Below are 16,699 nucleotides of genomic sequence, written 5' to 3'. Positions count from 1 at the left end.
TTCAATCAGATTGTGTTTTAATAAAAATATACAATGCCTGTGACTTATTTTCCATTCATATCCAACAGAATGATATTAAGGTTACCTACAGATTACAAAAGCTTGAAAACACTGTTTTGGCTCTCTTCCACTCTTTTTACAGTTTACGGGTCATTTATCTTCTGCCAGTGCTCTTTCCTCCTCCCTCAGAGAATTACAAAAAGAAGTTTCTCACTGTATAAAATTAAAATAGACAACTTAAAATTCTCACTTTAAATACAATATGTTGTTTAACAGTTAATTTAAAAAATTGTTTAATACACATTATTTTCCCTTGGGGGGGAACTGTATAATTCAGGATGAACTTCCTTAACTCTGCACAATATAGACAACTCTGAAAAGCTGAAGCATTTTAAGTATTGGAAAATAAGGTCAAAGAGAAGCAGCAATGATTACCCAGATTAATAATATTTTTATTAATAAAGTTTATGAATGACAGTTTCAGTAAGTTCAATTTATTAAGTGTCCACATAAATCTTTCATTTTTTTAATACTCCAAAATACCCAACTCTTACAATTTCAAGTTTCAGTGCTTTTTGCTAAAAACAGGAGCATATAATAGCAAATTCCTCCAACATATTCAATTCATAGATTTGCAAAGTCAGAAGGAATACTAGGATTATCAAAGTTCGACCTCCTGTATAACAGATATTGGGCTTCCCTGATTTAACTACTGTTTCAGTCCAGTAACCAGGGAATTTTCTTTAAGAAAAACACCAACACTGCTGCTTCACAGAACACAACCAACAAAATTAACCAGCACCCATACTACTTCTTGAGTTTCTTTTGAGCAGCCTTCTTCTTGACCATTTGTAACCTTTTCATAGCATTGAGCTGAGATTCCTGAGAAGTCGGGCCTTTTAGGGAGGCTGACTGATTACCAGCATCTGCCGTGGTTTTGCTGGCGCTGCCCCCACTGTTACCTGCAGACCCACTGTTGCCGTTCCCACTGCTCACCTGGCTGCTGGTGCTCGGTGTGGTACTGCTGGGACTCGGGAGACCGACTTTGCTGACATTGTCACTGCTTACTGAGCGGCTAAGAGAGGTTTTCCCCAGTGTTAGAGGAGGGGGAGGTTTCAGCTGAACAGGGCTAGTGCTGTTGTTGGCAGAAGCTATTTTTGACCCTAGTCCTGTTTTGGAAGTTGCCAACCCTGACAAACCCACAGGTTTCTGGTTATTTGAAGAAGCTGCAGGTTTCCCACTGGTGCTCTGTGCTGTTGATCCCAGTTTGGCAGTTGACGGACTGGCAGAGGAGGTTTTGGCTGCAAAAGCAGCCCATCCTGTAAGGCCACTGGTTGCTGAAGAGGAAACACTTGTACTGGCTGAGTTCCCTGAAATTGCTGCAGAGGTCTAAAATAAAGAAAACATTCTTATTATAGTAGCAACAGTTTGTGTAACATATCACAGCAGGAATAGATTAAGCCTCTGTTTCAGTTCGTCTCCCAGAAACACCCAGTGGACAATACTTCACTACTGGTCACTAAAGTTAAAAGTATTAACAAGAAAAAAGAAAGTATGCCAGGTGCAGTCAACTTGTAATTTCCCAGCCACACAAAACCATTATTACATTTTATTCCCTATACAGCTAGCAGGCTATCATACAGCATTGTGATCCCCCATAAACTCTAAAAGATGGTTTAACCGAAGTAACTACAAAAAGCTCACATTTGTGAAGTATAAAAAAGGAAATCAAGTCACCACATTTTATTGTTTACTGGTGTTATCTGGTGTCACTTTTTAACAGGATGATAGATGCTCAAACAAAAATCAGATGCCGAGCAATTAAATAGCAGTGTTTAAGCTTTTTCCTTTCCTTCCCTTCCCTCTTCTTGGTTATTAGCAGCCTGTACCATAGGTACAAATAAAGGTCACTGGAATCCTTTCCTGTAATCTTCCCATTCAGGTACTTCAAAAGACAAATTTCCTGCAAACATAATTATCCTTCCCTACAAAGTGTGGTACACCTTAGCTGCACTTACCACACCTTAATCCCTAAACTCCCCAGTTTTCAGGTTGGGTAACACACATGTTGAATTATTAAACCAGAGTTATACCAAATGAGAGTCAAAATGGAATTGAAAACCATCCATTCACGTAACACCCCTTGCATAATATAGCCAGACAGTTTCTAAGCAGTAAAGGCGATGGATTAAATTGGGCCTTATTCTTACTCCCTGTTTAGGCACTTAAATAACTCTGCTGAGGTGAGAAAAGCTATTCACAAGTGTGAACAATAGCCTCCATATTATTCTATGTATTATACAATGACTTGCATTGAGGCAGAACAATGGCAAACCTAACTCTGAGCACACAAATAATTGTTTTGATTCTGAGTTAGAGATGTGTTCTCCTGGGCAAGAGTCATGCTTTTTTAGACTACTATGTAATTTATTAGACTACTATGCTATTTATTACACTACTTCTGGTTTGCCACCCTTGACCAACTTGTGACAATATTTATTTAATAACTTGGAGAAACAGAAACATGAAACAACACCATGTAAGAAGCAGCAGCCTCCTAAATTAGGTATCACAGAGTCAGTTAGAGGTTCCCAATTATGAGGAAAAGCCTTCTAGTATTAAAATATTCATGCTACTTGACCACAGAGAACAAATAATATAATTTATACAATTCATAGAATCATAGAATGGTTTGGGCTGGAAGGGAGGGACCTTAAAGATCATCCAGTTCCAACCCCCCTGCATTGGCAGGGACACTCCCACTAGACCAGGTTGCTCCAAGCCCCATCCAACCTGGCCTTGAACACTTCGAGGGTGGGGCATCCACAACATCCCTAAGCAATCTGTTCCAGGGTCTCATCATGCTCACGGTAAAGAATTTCTTCCTAATACCTAATATAGAACTATTTTATTTCAGTTTAAAATCTTTACCCGTTGTACTCTCACTACACACCCTTGTAAAAACTCCCTACCTGGCCTTCTTATAGTCCTCCTATGAGAGATGGAAGGCTGCTACAAGGTCTCTCCAGAGCCTCCCCTTCTCCAGGCTGAGCAATCCCAACTCTCTCAGCCTGTCTCCATAAGAAGAGGTGCTCCAGCCCTCTGATTATCCTCACAGCCCTCCTCTGGACTCGCTCAAACAGTTCCATGTCCTTCTTATGCTGGGGGCTCCAGAACCAGACACAGTACTCCAGGTGGAGTCTCATCAGAGCAGAGGGGCAGAATCACCTCCCTTGACCTGTAGGCCATGCTTCTTTTAATGCAGCCCAGAAAACATCTGGCTTTCTGGGCTGCAAGTGCACTTTATGAGAATTTCTATTTGTATAAAATTACATTAAAAAAATCCACAGAGTGAAGTCTGTTCTCTCCCTTGTAATATAAAGACGCAGTCAAGCACTGGATGCTTTAGGGAATCAAACTGCAGGTTTCTCCCCCCGACACGCTCTTTTAGTGCCAACGCCGAACCATTATGTTATGCTACTACTCAGCACACACATGCAGTGAAATGTAAACTCTTCCTCTGGAAAACTTAAACTGCTTTACCTTGACCTCTGTTCTCTTGAATAGAAAAGTTGGTGGGGTCTCAGGTTTTAATTTAATTTCTGGCTTCTTGACTAATGGATCCTTCACAGTTGGTGCAACTGAAACCACTGCAGGAGCTGGTTTCTGAGGTGGTTTTTGTGTCTTCTGAGTCTGGTAGGGAAAAAACCCAACAAATTAGTTATGGGCCCCACAACATTGACTATTTTCACTGTAAAAGGTAAGTAATGTCAGATTGCAATCTAGCCTTTACAATTTCAAGCTGAACTGTGTCTGAGAAAAAAGATAATAGGGGATGTGAAGGTAGTGCTGAGTGTGGTACTGAGAACAGAGTTCAGCCAAAAAGCACATTGAATAGGCCTTGCTATTTCAGCATGGAAAGAGCTGCAGTGTTGACACTTAGGAAACAGGAAAGTACTTGGCCTTCACAGAAATAAGGCAAAGACAGGTGAACTTGAGAAAGACAGGGCCATAATCCAGCAGTACTGGGACGCAGGCTGCAAGAGGCTGCTAGGAAGTGGCAGGTAAAATGGTAGAAATTATGCTGAAACAAACAAACAAAAAGGGACCTTGAAGGCAAACGCTGAATGGCTGCAATGGTTATCCTGTGCAGTAACTGACCTCAAGCAAACTCCTGACTTCAAAAGGCCTGATGATCATCAGAATAAACAAGTATTTCAATCAGTAATGGTAAGTCCTGGGCCAGGATTTTACACTGCCTGCTTTTCTTGTTTCTTAGTAGAGCCATTTCAACTGAAAAGGTGCTAAGTTATCACAGAACAGTTCCAAAACACAACACGCTTTCTGCTGTATAAAAGAGTTTGATTTTTAAATGCCAGAACTGAAGTAATGTGAACTAATGGTTAATGTTTCATGCACCCAAAGATGCTTTCTTACTCTGATGTTTGCTGCTCATAATGAGTGAGACTCCTGTGGGCCCAGGAATAATTAGTCTGTTTAATCAAGAAATTAACATGCAGATGAATCAAAATAAAGTTGGGTTTTTTTCCTGGAATGTGCTACTTATATTAAGTTATAAGCTTATATTAACTTATATTAAGTTATAATAAGCTACTTGCTTATTGTCAAGCCTGAAAACACTCAACTCTTAAAATACAGACTGAAATTTGCAGTCTTGTCTTACAGGAAAAGAATCACTGATATCCAAAGCTGAGAAGAAAACTAAAACTGTAAGGCTACTTGGTAGACACGTACTAAAAACTTGAGTGTCACCTGAAATAAAAGTTTTCAAGTACTGCTTGCAAAGCAGGAAATACCCCTATTCCACTTTTCTTCACTAAACTTCTGGTTTTTTTAAAAGCTTTGTTTAAGAAGCACATTAAAGAATACTCTTTGAAATGCTGTACTAAAAAACACAGTTGTAGCAAGGGAAGCACTGCTGAGAAAACTGGTTCTCCAACATGTTTCCAAAGATTTCTGCAACCCACAGAATACTCTCATGTATTAAAAATAGCCTGCTGTATTCATATAGTGCTCATATGAGACAGAAAACTGACTCCTACCATTCTCTTCATCTGCCTGGTACAGCGGGCACAATACCATACAAGTCGAGGATCATTCACTTCCTTGTCTGTCACCTGAGGTTTATGGCAATCTTGGTGGTAGAGATTATGGCACTCCTGACACTCCACTAGCTGATTCCCAGAAATAACTGTCATTTGCCTGCAGAGCAAATAGTTAAGAACAGATTATGCAAGAAAGCACTTAAAGGATTATCCAATTGTTGCAAATTTTGCAAGGCTTCAGATGAAAACTATTTTTGCTTTCACATGTATTTTCCACCTGTGGCAATGAAACAATCCTCTTCTTCCTGTATGAGTTCTCCCTAAAAAATATTTTATTTTTAAAGGTAATATTTTTCAATTTCAATCTAAAATTTCTATACTATTAAAACGTGTATATGGTACTTTTTATTTTAGAAACACAAGTCTCACCTGCTTTGCCTCACCTGGGCATTTTATGCATACATCACTGTATACCAATTATGATTTCCTCTTTATATTAGCGTATGAAGGCCTAGTTTACATTTGGATAATTCTGCTGCAAGCTGCACAGCAGTACAGTTCAAAATTAAATAATTTCACAGTGACAGGCCTGTAAGAGTACTTTCTGCCACAGCATTTAAAAGCAGCAGCAGCATCATCATCATCATCCAAGCTGTACTCTCCTTCAAAAATGTTTTATTAGCCAGCCATTCTTTTGGTCCCTACTACACAGATAAGACACTTGGAATTAAGAGATAATATCAGAATCATGGAAAGATGGAATAGAAAGGATTAACTGTGCAGTCCTGCCTTGAAGCAAACATGTACGCTGGTGATGAGGACTTAATTTTGCGTGGGCCTCTGGTAAAAGTAATCATGCTGTATAAATGACAAATTAGTGATATACATATGAGTGGGAGTATATCTGTGAATTAGCCAAATACCATCTTCCTAATGGTATTTCTGTCTTTCAGACGACAAATCACGCTATTTAACTGCTAAGCTGCTTTTACTTATATCCCTGAGGAGCAGGTACCCAGGTAACCATGGAAACTCTATTTGTAGATAGGTGGGGAAAGGTAATACCTTATTTTTTATATAGCAGGAAAATTAAGTCTGAAGGTATTGTCCATGTGGACACTAGAACATTTTCTGAAAAATATTTATCTTTTAAATGGACTGTTTCAAAATAGAGGGAGAAACATTTCTGAAATTCCACAGCCCATTATTTTAGATGCAAAATATTTGGAAGGCCATTTTGTTTGTTTGTTATTCCTAAATAAACTAAATAAAGCACAGATGTTTCAACGCCCTGTCTCAAGGGAGAAAACTCACCCTATTTTTAAATTACAAATAATCCCAGATTGATTAAAAAAACATGAACTCTTCATGTCCAGAAACAAGTTAAACTGGACTTATTTTTCAATGACACAGTAACTGAGAAACGATCCTGATGATTTTTCATCTTCAGAAAGCAAACAAGTATTCGTAAAAATTAAAAACCTTTTATTTATCTCCTCCTGCCAAATAAGTTAATGCCATACTGTTTTTAGTAGTGTTTTAACATACTGCTGGACAGGGCTTTGTCCCTTTAGGAGACAGCAAAAATGAAATTTGCAGGAAGAAAGGTAAAACTGAAATAATTGTTTCAAACTTCAAATGCCTTAACTGTTCTTGCTTTTTCAACTTCTATAATAAGAAAATAAGCACTTGATTTAACTCATGGGAATAATGTAACATGAAATCTCATCAGTCCACATTTGCTAAACAGTATAATGAGATGTAAAACTGAAAATTATCCTCCATGGACTGGAGACACCTTATCTGCACAACAGGAATGCCTGTGGAAATGACTGAAGAACAAAGCTATACAGAACAGTTAACAAGCTGACTTCAGCTGAGCTAAAACACATACTGCTACCAAAATGCCAGTCTCATCTTCCTCTTGGTCCTGCCTCTACATTCCTGCATCCACACACATGCCAGCCTGAGTATTTACACTCATTAAACTGACTGAAACCCAAACCTACCAAAAAATCCAAGTGGAGAGCTAATCCAGAAACTGATTCAGCTTGTCACAAACCTGTGTGAATAATATGCACCCTAAACAGGACAGGGTACAATGAGGTACAAATGGGAGAGCCAGACTATTTCTTTTGGCAGCAGTGGGGGCTTACAAGGACACAAATCATCTGTGAAACCAAATCCTGATTTGAGTGATTGGATCCCAGGATGCATATTCAAAACCATATTTTATACTCCTGCTAACATTGAAATATATTGATAGCAGAACGTTATTAAGATTCAGTTTTAGAGCCCTTAACAAAAAGTAAAAAGAACCTGTCTTGACTGAAAGATGTATTTATGCTGTCCACTGAAAAAAACATGGCTATGTGTAAACTAATGTCAAACGATTATGAAAAGAGGAGCAACACATACAGGCCTCACAATAAAGTAACTTAAAATGTTTGCAGAAGAGAAATAATATTTTAAAAATGCTTATCATTAGCCATTAATATTTTCACTTCTTTTTCAATAATTAAAACTCAGTAGTTGTCATTGTAAGTTTTCCGTCATGTTTAGTTTTATTATTTTCCCCTTGTCCTTCTCTGAAGAAGAACAGTTGGTTTTCTCATTAAAGGTTCCATTTTCAAGGAGCCATTCTTATTCATGAAGGATGCTTAAATGCATTATTAATTTTGGGTATGTGTTTATGTGATTTCCAGAATAAAAATTACAGGAAACATTAACTCAATGGTACACAACTAAAAAACAAGTCACTACACAATCGCAACAAAGCAATGTTGACTTACCTGCAAACAACACAGGCTAATCCCATTTCCATAGCAAAGTCATCAGCACTGGTTTCCTCAAAGCTGGATAAGTCAGGCATGGATAAATCCTTGCTTGTCTGTACTGTAATAGGGGAGGAACGAGCCTCCTGCTTCTCTAGTCTAGGTTTCTTTGGTGCATCAGCTCCTTCAGCAGTATCCCCTTTTATCTGTCACACACACACAAACACAGAGAATGTGAAAATGAAAATGCTAATGGATATTATTAAAATGAGAACATCACTGGAACGATTAGGTTAGCAGTATAAGGTGTACTTTACACAGCGTACACGAAACATGCATCCTTAGATACATATTTTTTAAAAAAATATTTATGAACTAGAGGCTCAAGTACATTTTTTTAACTTCACCTCAAAATCCTTGAATAAGCTTTGAGAATACCACATGGCAGCTTGCTACATTTTAGTGATCTCTTATTATGAGATATTTAAAACATAGAATAATAGAACAGTTTGGATTGGAATTGAATTTCACCTTTAAAGGCCATCTAGTTCAACTCCCCTGCAATGAGCAGGGAAAACATTCACAGAGTAATTATAACAAGACTTTTTTGTTGGATCACCTAAACCACAGCACAACTGGATAACGCACTATTGGGTTATGCCCAATTAGATGAGCCGACTTACACAAGCTAAAAAGGAGAGCTTCTGTCTAAAACATCTTCAAGTTTATTAATCAAGTTATTTCATTAGAGATCAAAAATTACTTACTTTATCAGCAGTTCTCTTTTCTGTTTCTTTTTTCACCTTTTCTGACACAGTGGACTTGCCGTTGTTGTTGCCAGAAGGCAAACTAGAAGAAGCCTTAGGTTCTTGTTTACTGGAAATAGGCTTGGTAACAGATACTTTTGGTTGTTCTATTTCCTTAAAAAAATAAAATAAAATAAATTGAAGGTAAACCTACACTTGAATTACTTTCTAGTTTGCAGTTAGTTAGATAACAGGATAGGCAAACACTGTCATACAACACTAATCATATATATACACATAGACACACACATTTCTTAAAAAACCCCTATTTATTAAATATTTTCACTGTGTTTAAGATGCAGTCAATTACTAAAACCTACCCTTCCAGGCTCACCTTCCAGAGGATAAGGTGCTCTTCCCAAGACAGATCCTCTTTGGAACATTAATAAAAACTTTTCTGCTTTTACAATTCAAAGAGATATTGGACACAAATTTTCAGATAGTTCTGAAGACAAAATTCAATATAAGCTGAAAATGTAAATTGACATCTGATGTCACCAGACATCAATATTTCATTTCCTCATAACCTCCACTTAATGTCAGCCCATGTTAACCTATCAGATTAATAAACTTAGAACTCAACAGAAATCAATAGTTCTTATGAATGTTGCATAATGCATCATTAATGTGTCAGTAATGGATAATAAGCAAATCTGTAAATGACTGATTAATCACACAACTGTACACAAACAAGGTACCCCGCAGCTTGGTAAGAAAGGAATAATTCTCTGCTGTATACTAGGATAAGTCCTGAGCTTCAGCTCCTTCTCCCCCAAGTTGGTTGACTTCCTGTTGCATCCCAAGTCAAAAACTGATTCCTTTATCTGCTTGACTGTGGCAATCCTGTGCTCCCTTCTCTGTTCTTGGATTACATGGTCAACCACAAATTAATCCTGCAGCCTGAGAATGCAAGGGAAGGAATTCTTGTACCTTTTTCCATGTCTGAGGTTTGCAGTCCAGCTGATACTGGAGAAACACCAAAAAGGGGAGAACAAAAAATGTCTTCCTCTGACTTTTGAGCCTCAGTCTTACCTGAGGACAGGTGACTACCAGCCAAACTGTTATTAGAATTGGGTTCCCAAACCTCTTTGCACTACTATTCAGCTACCTGCTTCTTCTTTAAACCACAAAACAATGCTTCTTTGAGCTCTGACAAAAAGGGCTCCTGAGGGTTTTGAGAGCTGTGCTAGAAGGAACTGCAGTTTAGGTTTCAGGGAGTTAACAATTCAATCAGAAAGGAGTTACACCACACAACAGAAACCTGACATTTGTTGTACCAGTAATCACACCTTTTATCTATTCAGAACCATGTACACACAGAAATTAAATACTACTAATGTACTAACGTACTAATGTATTTTACTCAATTTCTGATTCTTACCTTTTCAGCTATAAAAGTTGAACTAGCAATAGCAGGAGCTTTAAAAAGGCATACAAAACCAACCCATGCTCTCTAATACCAGTACCTTCTGAGACGGACGATAACTTGAGTCAGTTCCTCTGGCCAAAGACTCATCAAGAAGTGCTTTCAGCTTTTCAGCAGAGTCCTTACTCTTTGAATGCAAGAAGCCCAGAGCTTTCAGAAAAATTGGATCAAGCTCCAAGTTCACTGCAGCAGCCATAGTGGTGGCTTTGTAGGAAGGAAGTAAAGAAAACATAAATAAAAACCATAACAACTTTATTCAGTTATTCATACCTCACAAAAGATATTTTTTTTTGTAAACTGAAATTATATTAAATCCAAGAGAGGAAGGTATGTGAATTAATTATCATCATTAGAAGATGACTGTGAACCTCAGAGCTGCAGTACTTGAATTTGGCTTTACATCTGAAATTCTGTCAAGTTTGTTCTTTGGTATATCTGATGTTCAGAAACTAAACTCATCATACTTACGTAAGTGGAACAAATACTCCATACTCTTGATATCTCATACATACAGAATATTGAAAACTATGCAAAATAAGTATAAACTCCAAGAAAATAAATTATTACCCTTCTCCTTGACATTTGTACATGCAGTGATTTCTGTCATTGCTCATTTAAAAACAAAGAAAAATACCTTGCTTATAGAAAAACAAGCTTTTGAAGCTTCTGAAAAGAACAGCTCAGTGTAACATACAATATTACAGATATAAAACAGCTAGTATATTGTTTATACATATATATATGAAAAAATACTATTTTTAAATTTAGCTGAAACTCAGAAAAATTGTAACTCAGACTGTGATTTATCCACAGCCTAGGTTTTCATATCAAGTAATTACTTTCCAGAGCTCTAACATGTCAGTGTCAATGTAAATGGAATGAAGTGAGGAAAAGGTTAGAACAAATTAAAAGAAATATGTTTGCTTCAGAAGAATACATTCCTGCACTCTGGAGCCTCCTCTGTTAATTTCTTCAACAAAAGCTCTAAGGAACTGCATTTACATCAGGAATTGTCCCCACAAAGATATACAGCTTTCTAGCTATATCTATTGGTAATAAACACTAATTTAAGAAATAACATGGGAATTTTTCTGCATTTTTCCAAAAATGGATGAGAAGTGGTATTGTTAATAACTCATTCAAATCTAATTTGAAACACACCAGGATGTTTTATTTTTTTATACAGTAATCTAGAAGACATTCTTGAAAAGGCTTTCATCAGCTCCACTCAAAAGCACAGCCTGGACAGTTTTTCAGCTGGAGCTTCAAAGGTTTTGTCTGATTAACTCCTTTTGATATTCAAGACACTGAACTTTTACCTCTCTGGCCAAAACAGCAGTGAAATCCTGCTCCCTCAACACAGGCCTAGAAGTCTCCAGGAACCTTTATCTCATGCTGAGCTTTCACTAGACAACAGAGAATCACTTAACTGAGATCATCAAAGAGTTCGATATACAGTAGACTTCATAGGGATTTTATCAATGGACCCAGCAGAGAGTTAAGAATCCTCTTCAAGAGCCTATTCTCTCTTCCTCAATCTTTGTTACCTGTCAAATGATTTTCTGGTGGCCACAGAACTTCTGCCAGTAAGTACTACACACCAGTTACTCTTCTTTTTCACTGATCAAGCACAGACTGCAGTGCAAGCCTCATCCAGCCAACTCAGTTTCTCTCTGATGTTTACTAAAATTGAATTCAATGAACATGGAAAGCACATACCCCCTTTTTTTTACACATTGACTTATAAATAAATTTTCAGGTTGCTCCTTAGTTCTGTGGGAAGGGCTATCCCATTTCTTTGTTCTGTGAATATGCATTCAGTTTCAGTACTATATAATCTTACACTAGGACTCTGCTAAACCCTCCGTTGAATGAAAATGGTAGAATTAAACCCTCAACTTCAGAACTTTGTAAAAATTTTTTGTTTAAAAAAATTAAGTTCTTTTTTGAGGCTTCTTCTAGGAATAGATACTTATTTTTGTAAGGAACAGGTGGCCTCAACAGTCATTAGCAGCCAATTCAGGGAGTCTGTATTATTTAGAGAAAAAGTGTAAGCATACTAATTCTATTTTCATCCTTGTGAAGGTAATACTTTTCAGATTAATTTCTAACTCCAGCTTTTTAAATACTTCTATTATAAAGGAACTGGAAAAATCCAAATCTGAGAAGGGCTTTCTGTTTGTTTTTTTTTTAATTATAATGTCATAGGCTGCTGCATTTATAACTACCATCACAAGAAATTTCTCATGAGAAGGGAGAGAAATTGGCTTATTAAACAGTTCAAGTATGCTCAGTTTAGGCAAAAATTGTCTTAAAAATATCATATTCTGAAAAAAGTAAATTAATAAAAATATTCTCCTAACCAGACCACAATAACACAACTCTCAAACAGGTTAATACCAGTAACTGGCCTGGTCCAAAAGGTAGATTATTGCTTTCTGTAGTGGCCTTTTCCAGACATTTACAGATCGGAACAGTGGTTTGATGCTTCTAAATCTAAGATCAAATTACATTAATTCATGTTTTCATTCATAAACTGCTCTTCTGGTGGTGAAGTCAGCATATAGCAACTTGACAGTCCTGGAGCAAGAACAGTACAGTGTTTTAATGATGATGCCACAGGTTACTCTGCACCAGAGCAGTCCTTGACTTTCTTGTTGAAGTGAAAACTTTGTATTGAAAATAATTCAAATGCTATTTAGGAAAAAGAAACGAGAAAAAAAGTGAGTATGACAGTCTTTTGTGTAGCAGTTTATAATGCAGCCAGGAGATCAGAGGCTTGTGTTACACACCTTGAACCCAGAGCAGAACTGGTTTTGCACAAAGCAGTAACAAAAAGGAACAATGAGTTAACTTGTGGAGCAGGGACAGGAACTCTCAAGCACAATCTCTTGCAACTAACCGCTAGCCCATTAGGCTAGCCCTAAAAGCATGTTCCCCAACTTAGGTGCTTGACACTTCACTATTCTCTAACAACTATTTGATGATGGGTGCACAAGAGCAAATATAAGGTATACTCCGAAGTATCTGAGATAATATTAAAAATCCTACAATTAGTCAAGGACTAATCTCCTAATATGGACTACTGTAAGTGGTTTAAAACTCTGTGGGGAAAAAAGTTAATTAGTGGGTTGTTATTCTTAAAACATTGAAGGAATTTTTTTGAGTAATTTCTTGAGCATACTATTGTCTTCTGCCAAATACATACAACCTTAACTGAGCACTACAGAGAACATGTGGTCTTCCAGTTTAATAGACTTATTAGAGTATTTCCAGGGTCCTTTTCATATATTTTTCAGCTATTATTTTACATGCCTATATATGCATTATTTTGTTCATAATCACTTTCAGTTACTCAGATCTACTTATATTATGTTTTCAAATATGGTCATATTGTCACCTGTTTCTGAACTCCGATTTCTGTTTTCTGAGAAAAGTGTACAGTTGAAGATATTTTTCCAAGAAAGTACACACCTTGAATTTATATTACAATGCTATTATCAAACCCATTCTTTATAAATGCAACAATACTCTGCTTTTTCATTGATACTGATGATTAAAAGGACTTTCACTCACATGTCCTTTTCAGCTATCTTCAATATCTGTAGTAAACTTAAAACCCAGTAACATGAATCAGTAACACAAACATTCCTTCCAGTGTACTGCACTGTGTTAATCAATAATTAATTTCACTTACCACCATAATATCAATTCATCCTGCTCCTGCCCTGCTTTGAATTCTTCTGGTCATCAAGAATTTCTCTTCCTAACTAATTAGTAACTGTGACAATAGCATATTTTGATTATTTGCCAATAATGCTTTTTCCAGATCACTTTCAAATTGTATGTATTAATAAAAGCTGGAAAAAGTTAAATTCCATTTTCAGTTTTTGTTTCAGTATCTTAATCAGGACTTGATTTGTGACAAAATAATTCTCAGTTATCTCCCATGAGGGATATTTCAAACTCACACACTTTAGTAGTCTGGACAACTGTATGAATCAGAACAATTGTATTAATAATTTCTTATTTATTTGACATTATCCCCCCCAAATTTTAAAAGGTTAGTAAAATCTTCTGTGCAGTTACTATTAATGGTACCCTTCATTTTACATTCTATTCTACAGCATATGTTATACTGTACTTATAAATCAGTATTTCAATCATTATCACAGTAACCTGTTTATCCAAAGTTCCTAAGATTACACTGCTGCCCTGTATTTGCTGTTTTTACTCCACACAAACATTGTTTAAGAATCACAGAATCATTCTCTTTGGAAGGAATCCCACCATTGTCACCCTATGCAGCCCTCTGCTCAAAGCGAAGTCAACACTGAATACAGATCAGCTTGTCCAGGACCCTGTCCAATTAGATCTTCAGTGTCCAAAGACAGGAATGTGACAAACCTTCTGGGCAACTTGTCCCAATGCCTAACTGTCCCCAATTCCTTACTTCAAACTGAAAACTGCCCTGTTCCAACTTAGGTGCACTCCAGATTAATATGAGAGGCAGCACAAGTAGAAAGACTTGCTCTACCTTCTAAATAATGTCCTCTTAGATATATAAAGGCCCCTAAGTTCCCCTAAGACCATGGTAGATGACACATCCAATGCTCTCCCTTCATCTTCAGATCTAAGTATTTTGTCACAGAGAACAATCCAGTTGGTCAGGCCTAATTTATCCTTGCTAAATACCAAGCTGGCTATCCCCAGGCATCACCAGCTCCTTGTTATGGCTACAACCAACTTCCTTCATGAGCTTTCTACTTGTGGAAGGAGTGAGGGTGACCAGCCTGCAGTTCTCTAAATTGTTTTTCTTGCTCTTTTTGAAAACAAGCATAAGATGTGACTTTCTCCAGTATTTGGGGATCTTCCCAAATCTCATGGCCTTTCAAAGATGACACAGAGTAGCTTCATGAAGACATTGTCAGCTCTCAGCACCCTTGAATGCAGCTCACCTGGGCCCATAAACTTTTCATGTAAACAATCCCTTCTTCAGTCCTCTTCCACAACTTGTAGTTCCTCCTCTCCTTGAACCCTGCCTTGTGGCAAAAAGCCTTATTGGTGAAGTCTGAGGCAAAGACAACATCAACTATCTCACTCTTATCTGCATCTGCTGTCACTAGAACACCTGTCCCACTCAGCAGCAGCATGATGTACCTTAGCTTTGGCTTTCCCAACACCATCCCCACATGCCTGGATGGTATTTCGAGATTCATCCTTTGTAGCCTGTCTCTTCACTTCCACCTCCTGTATATGTCCTTTTTGCACTGCAACTCTGTCACAAGTTTCTTGTTTAATCAAGCACTTTTCCTGTTACATCTGCCTTACCTTTCTGCAAAATGCTTTAGTTCTCATGAATAGCTGTGTTGCCACAAAAATCAGTTTTATAAAAAACATTTATTTAAGTAAATGAAATAATCACACCTATGCAGTGGAGATTTGCTAATCCCTGCTACCACAAAGCTTCAATATTCTGCAGGAATTATCCCAAAGATGCTGTTTAAACAGATGTCACTGCTCATTGGTCTAAGTCACTAGTACATTTATTGTATCTGTTACTGTTTTCACCTTTCTCTAATTCAATGCCTACCAAAACTCATCAGGTTTACAAATTCCCTAGAAATCTTCCTCCTCGTGATTTATCGGTGGAAAACCTAAATTTTAGTTAAAAGTTAATTTCTGAATTAGTTACACCAAAGCCGCAACCTTATCCTTTGCAACGTCCTTCCTGCACATTCTTCCCTGATGTTGCCTTTTAAGAATGAAGGAAAGGCCCCTCACCTGAAAGTCCCTCTTCAAAAAATAAAATGCTTAATATATTGTCATCACCTTTTCATAAAAAAAAAAATAATAAAAAAAAATCTTAGACTATGGTTGAAAGTTATATGCCTTGTACTACGCATTCATCGCCTCCGTCGGCTTGGTGTGGCCGCAGCCCTCACCTCACCGGGCCGCGCCCGGGGCCGGACCCCACCGCCAAGGAGGAGCCGAACCTCCCCGATGCTGTACGGCAACAACCACCCAACCCGCGCACCTCGAAGCCAAACGCCCGGACCCGGCGTCTCCCGCCCAGGGCAGGCTGGGCAGCTCCACACGCCTCAGTGCCCGGCGGTGGAAACACCCTGGGGACAGGCTGCCCGGAGGCAGCGCGGCGCGGCGCGCTCCCACCACCCGAGCGCGAAACGGCTCCGGGGACCAGGCACTGGCTCCGTTTCCTCAAGGCCGCAGCACCGGGCGTGCCCGTGCGCCCCGGACAGACCGTCCCTCCAGGCGCCGGGCCGGCAGCGCACGCCGGGGGGCCCGCGCAGCTCCGCGCCGCGCTGCCCCGCCCGGGCCGAGGGGTAACGGCCTCTTCCCCCTCCCACACCCGCCCGTCGCGGGTGCCGCCGAAGCGGCGCTTCCCCTCGCGGGGCCGCCCGCTGCGCTCTTACCGGAGATGAGGAGGAGGAGGAGGAGGAGGGTGTGCGGGAGCAGCCACCCCCCGCAGCCGGGTCCGCCGCCCCACTGCTGTCCCCGCGCACCCAGAGCCCGGAGGCGGCAGTTCCGGCGCGCGCCGCACGCTACAGGCGGGGGTGCGGGTACGCGTGCGGGACGGGGCGGGTCGCGCGCAGGAAGGGGCGGGGT

The 16,699-nt window shown here is 38.9% G+C and overlaps 1 protein-coding gene across 5 annotated transcripts; it reads right to left on the bottom strand.

Annotated features, from left to right (window-relative positions):
• Positions 1-428: 428 nt before the first annotated feature.
• INTS12 (integrator complex subunit 12) lies at positions 429-16,626 on the bottom strand. Of its 5 annotated transcripts, none has more exons than XM_051619057.1 (8): positions 15,031-15,904; positions 13,770-13,853; positions 10,113-10,276; positions 8,608-8,760; positions 7,859-8,046; positions 5,064-5,223; positions 3,544-3,693; positions 429-1,389 (listed from the first exon to the last, which is right to left on the bottom strand). In XM_051619057.1, the coding sequence occupies exons 3-8, from the start codon at positions 10,266-10,268 to the stop codon at positions 808-810; spliced, it is 1,389 nt and encodes a 462-aa protein (XP_051475017.1). In that variant the 5' UTR covers positions 10,269-10,276; positions 13,770-13,853; positions 15,031-15,904; the 3' UTR covers positions 429-807. The 5 variants fall into 5 exon arrangements, with proteins under 5 accessions (XP_051475017.1, XP_051475015.1, XP_051475016.1 ...); XM_051619055.1 differs by lacking the exon at positions 13,770-13,853 and having other exon boundaries at positions 15,031-15,143; positions 15,233-15,904; XM_051619056.1 differs by lacking the exons at positions 13,770-13,853; positions 15,031-15,904 and adding an exon at positions 16,507-16,626.
• Between the last annotated feature and the right edge of the window lie 73 nt (positions 16,627-16,699).

This window comes from Apus apus, chromosome 4 (genome assembly GCF_020740795.1).
Source record: "Apus apus isolate bApuApu2 chromosome 4, bApuApu2.pri.cur, whole genome shotgun sequence".
NCBI classification, from domain to species: Eukaryota; Metazoa; Chordata; class Aves; order Apodiformes; family Apodidae; genus Apus; species Apus apus.
Note: the sequence above shows the minus strand (reverse complement) of the source record. Positions and strands in the feature narration are given on the sequence as shown.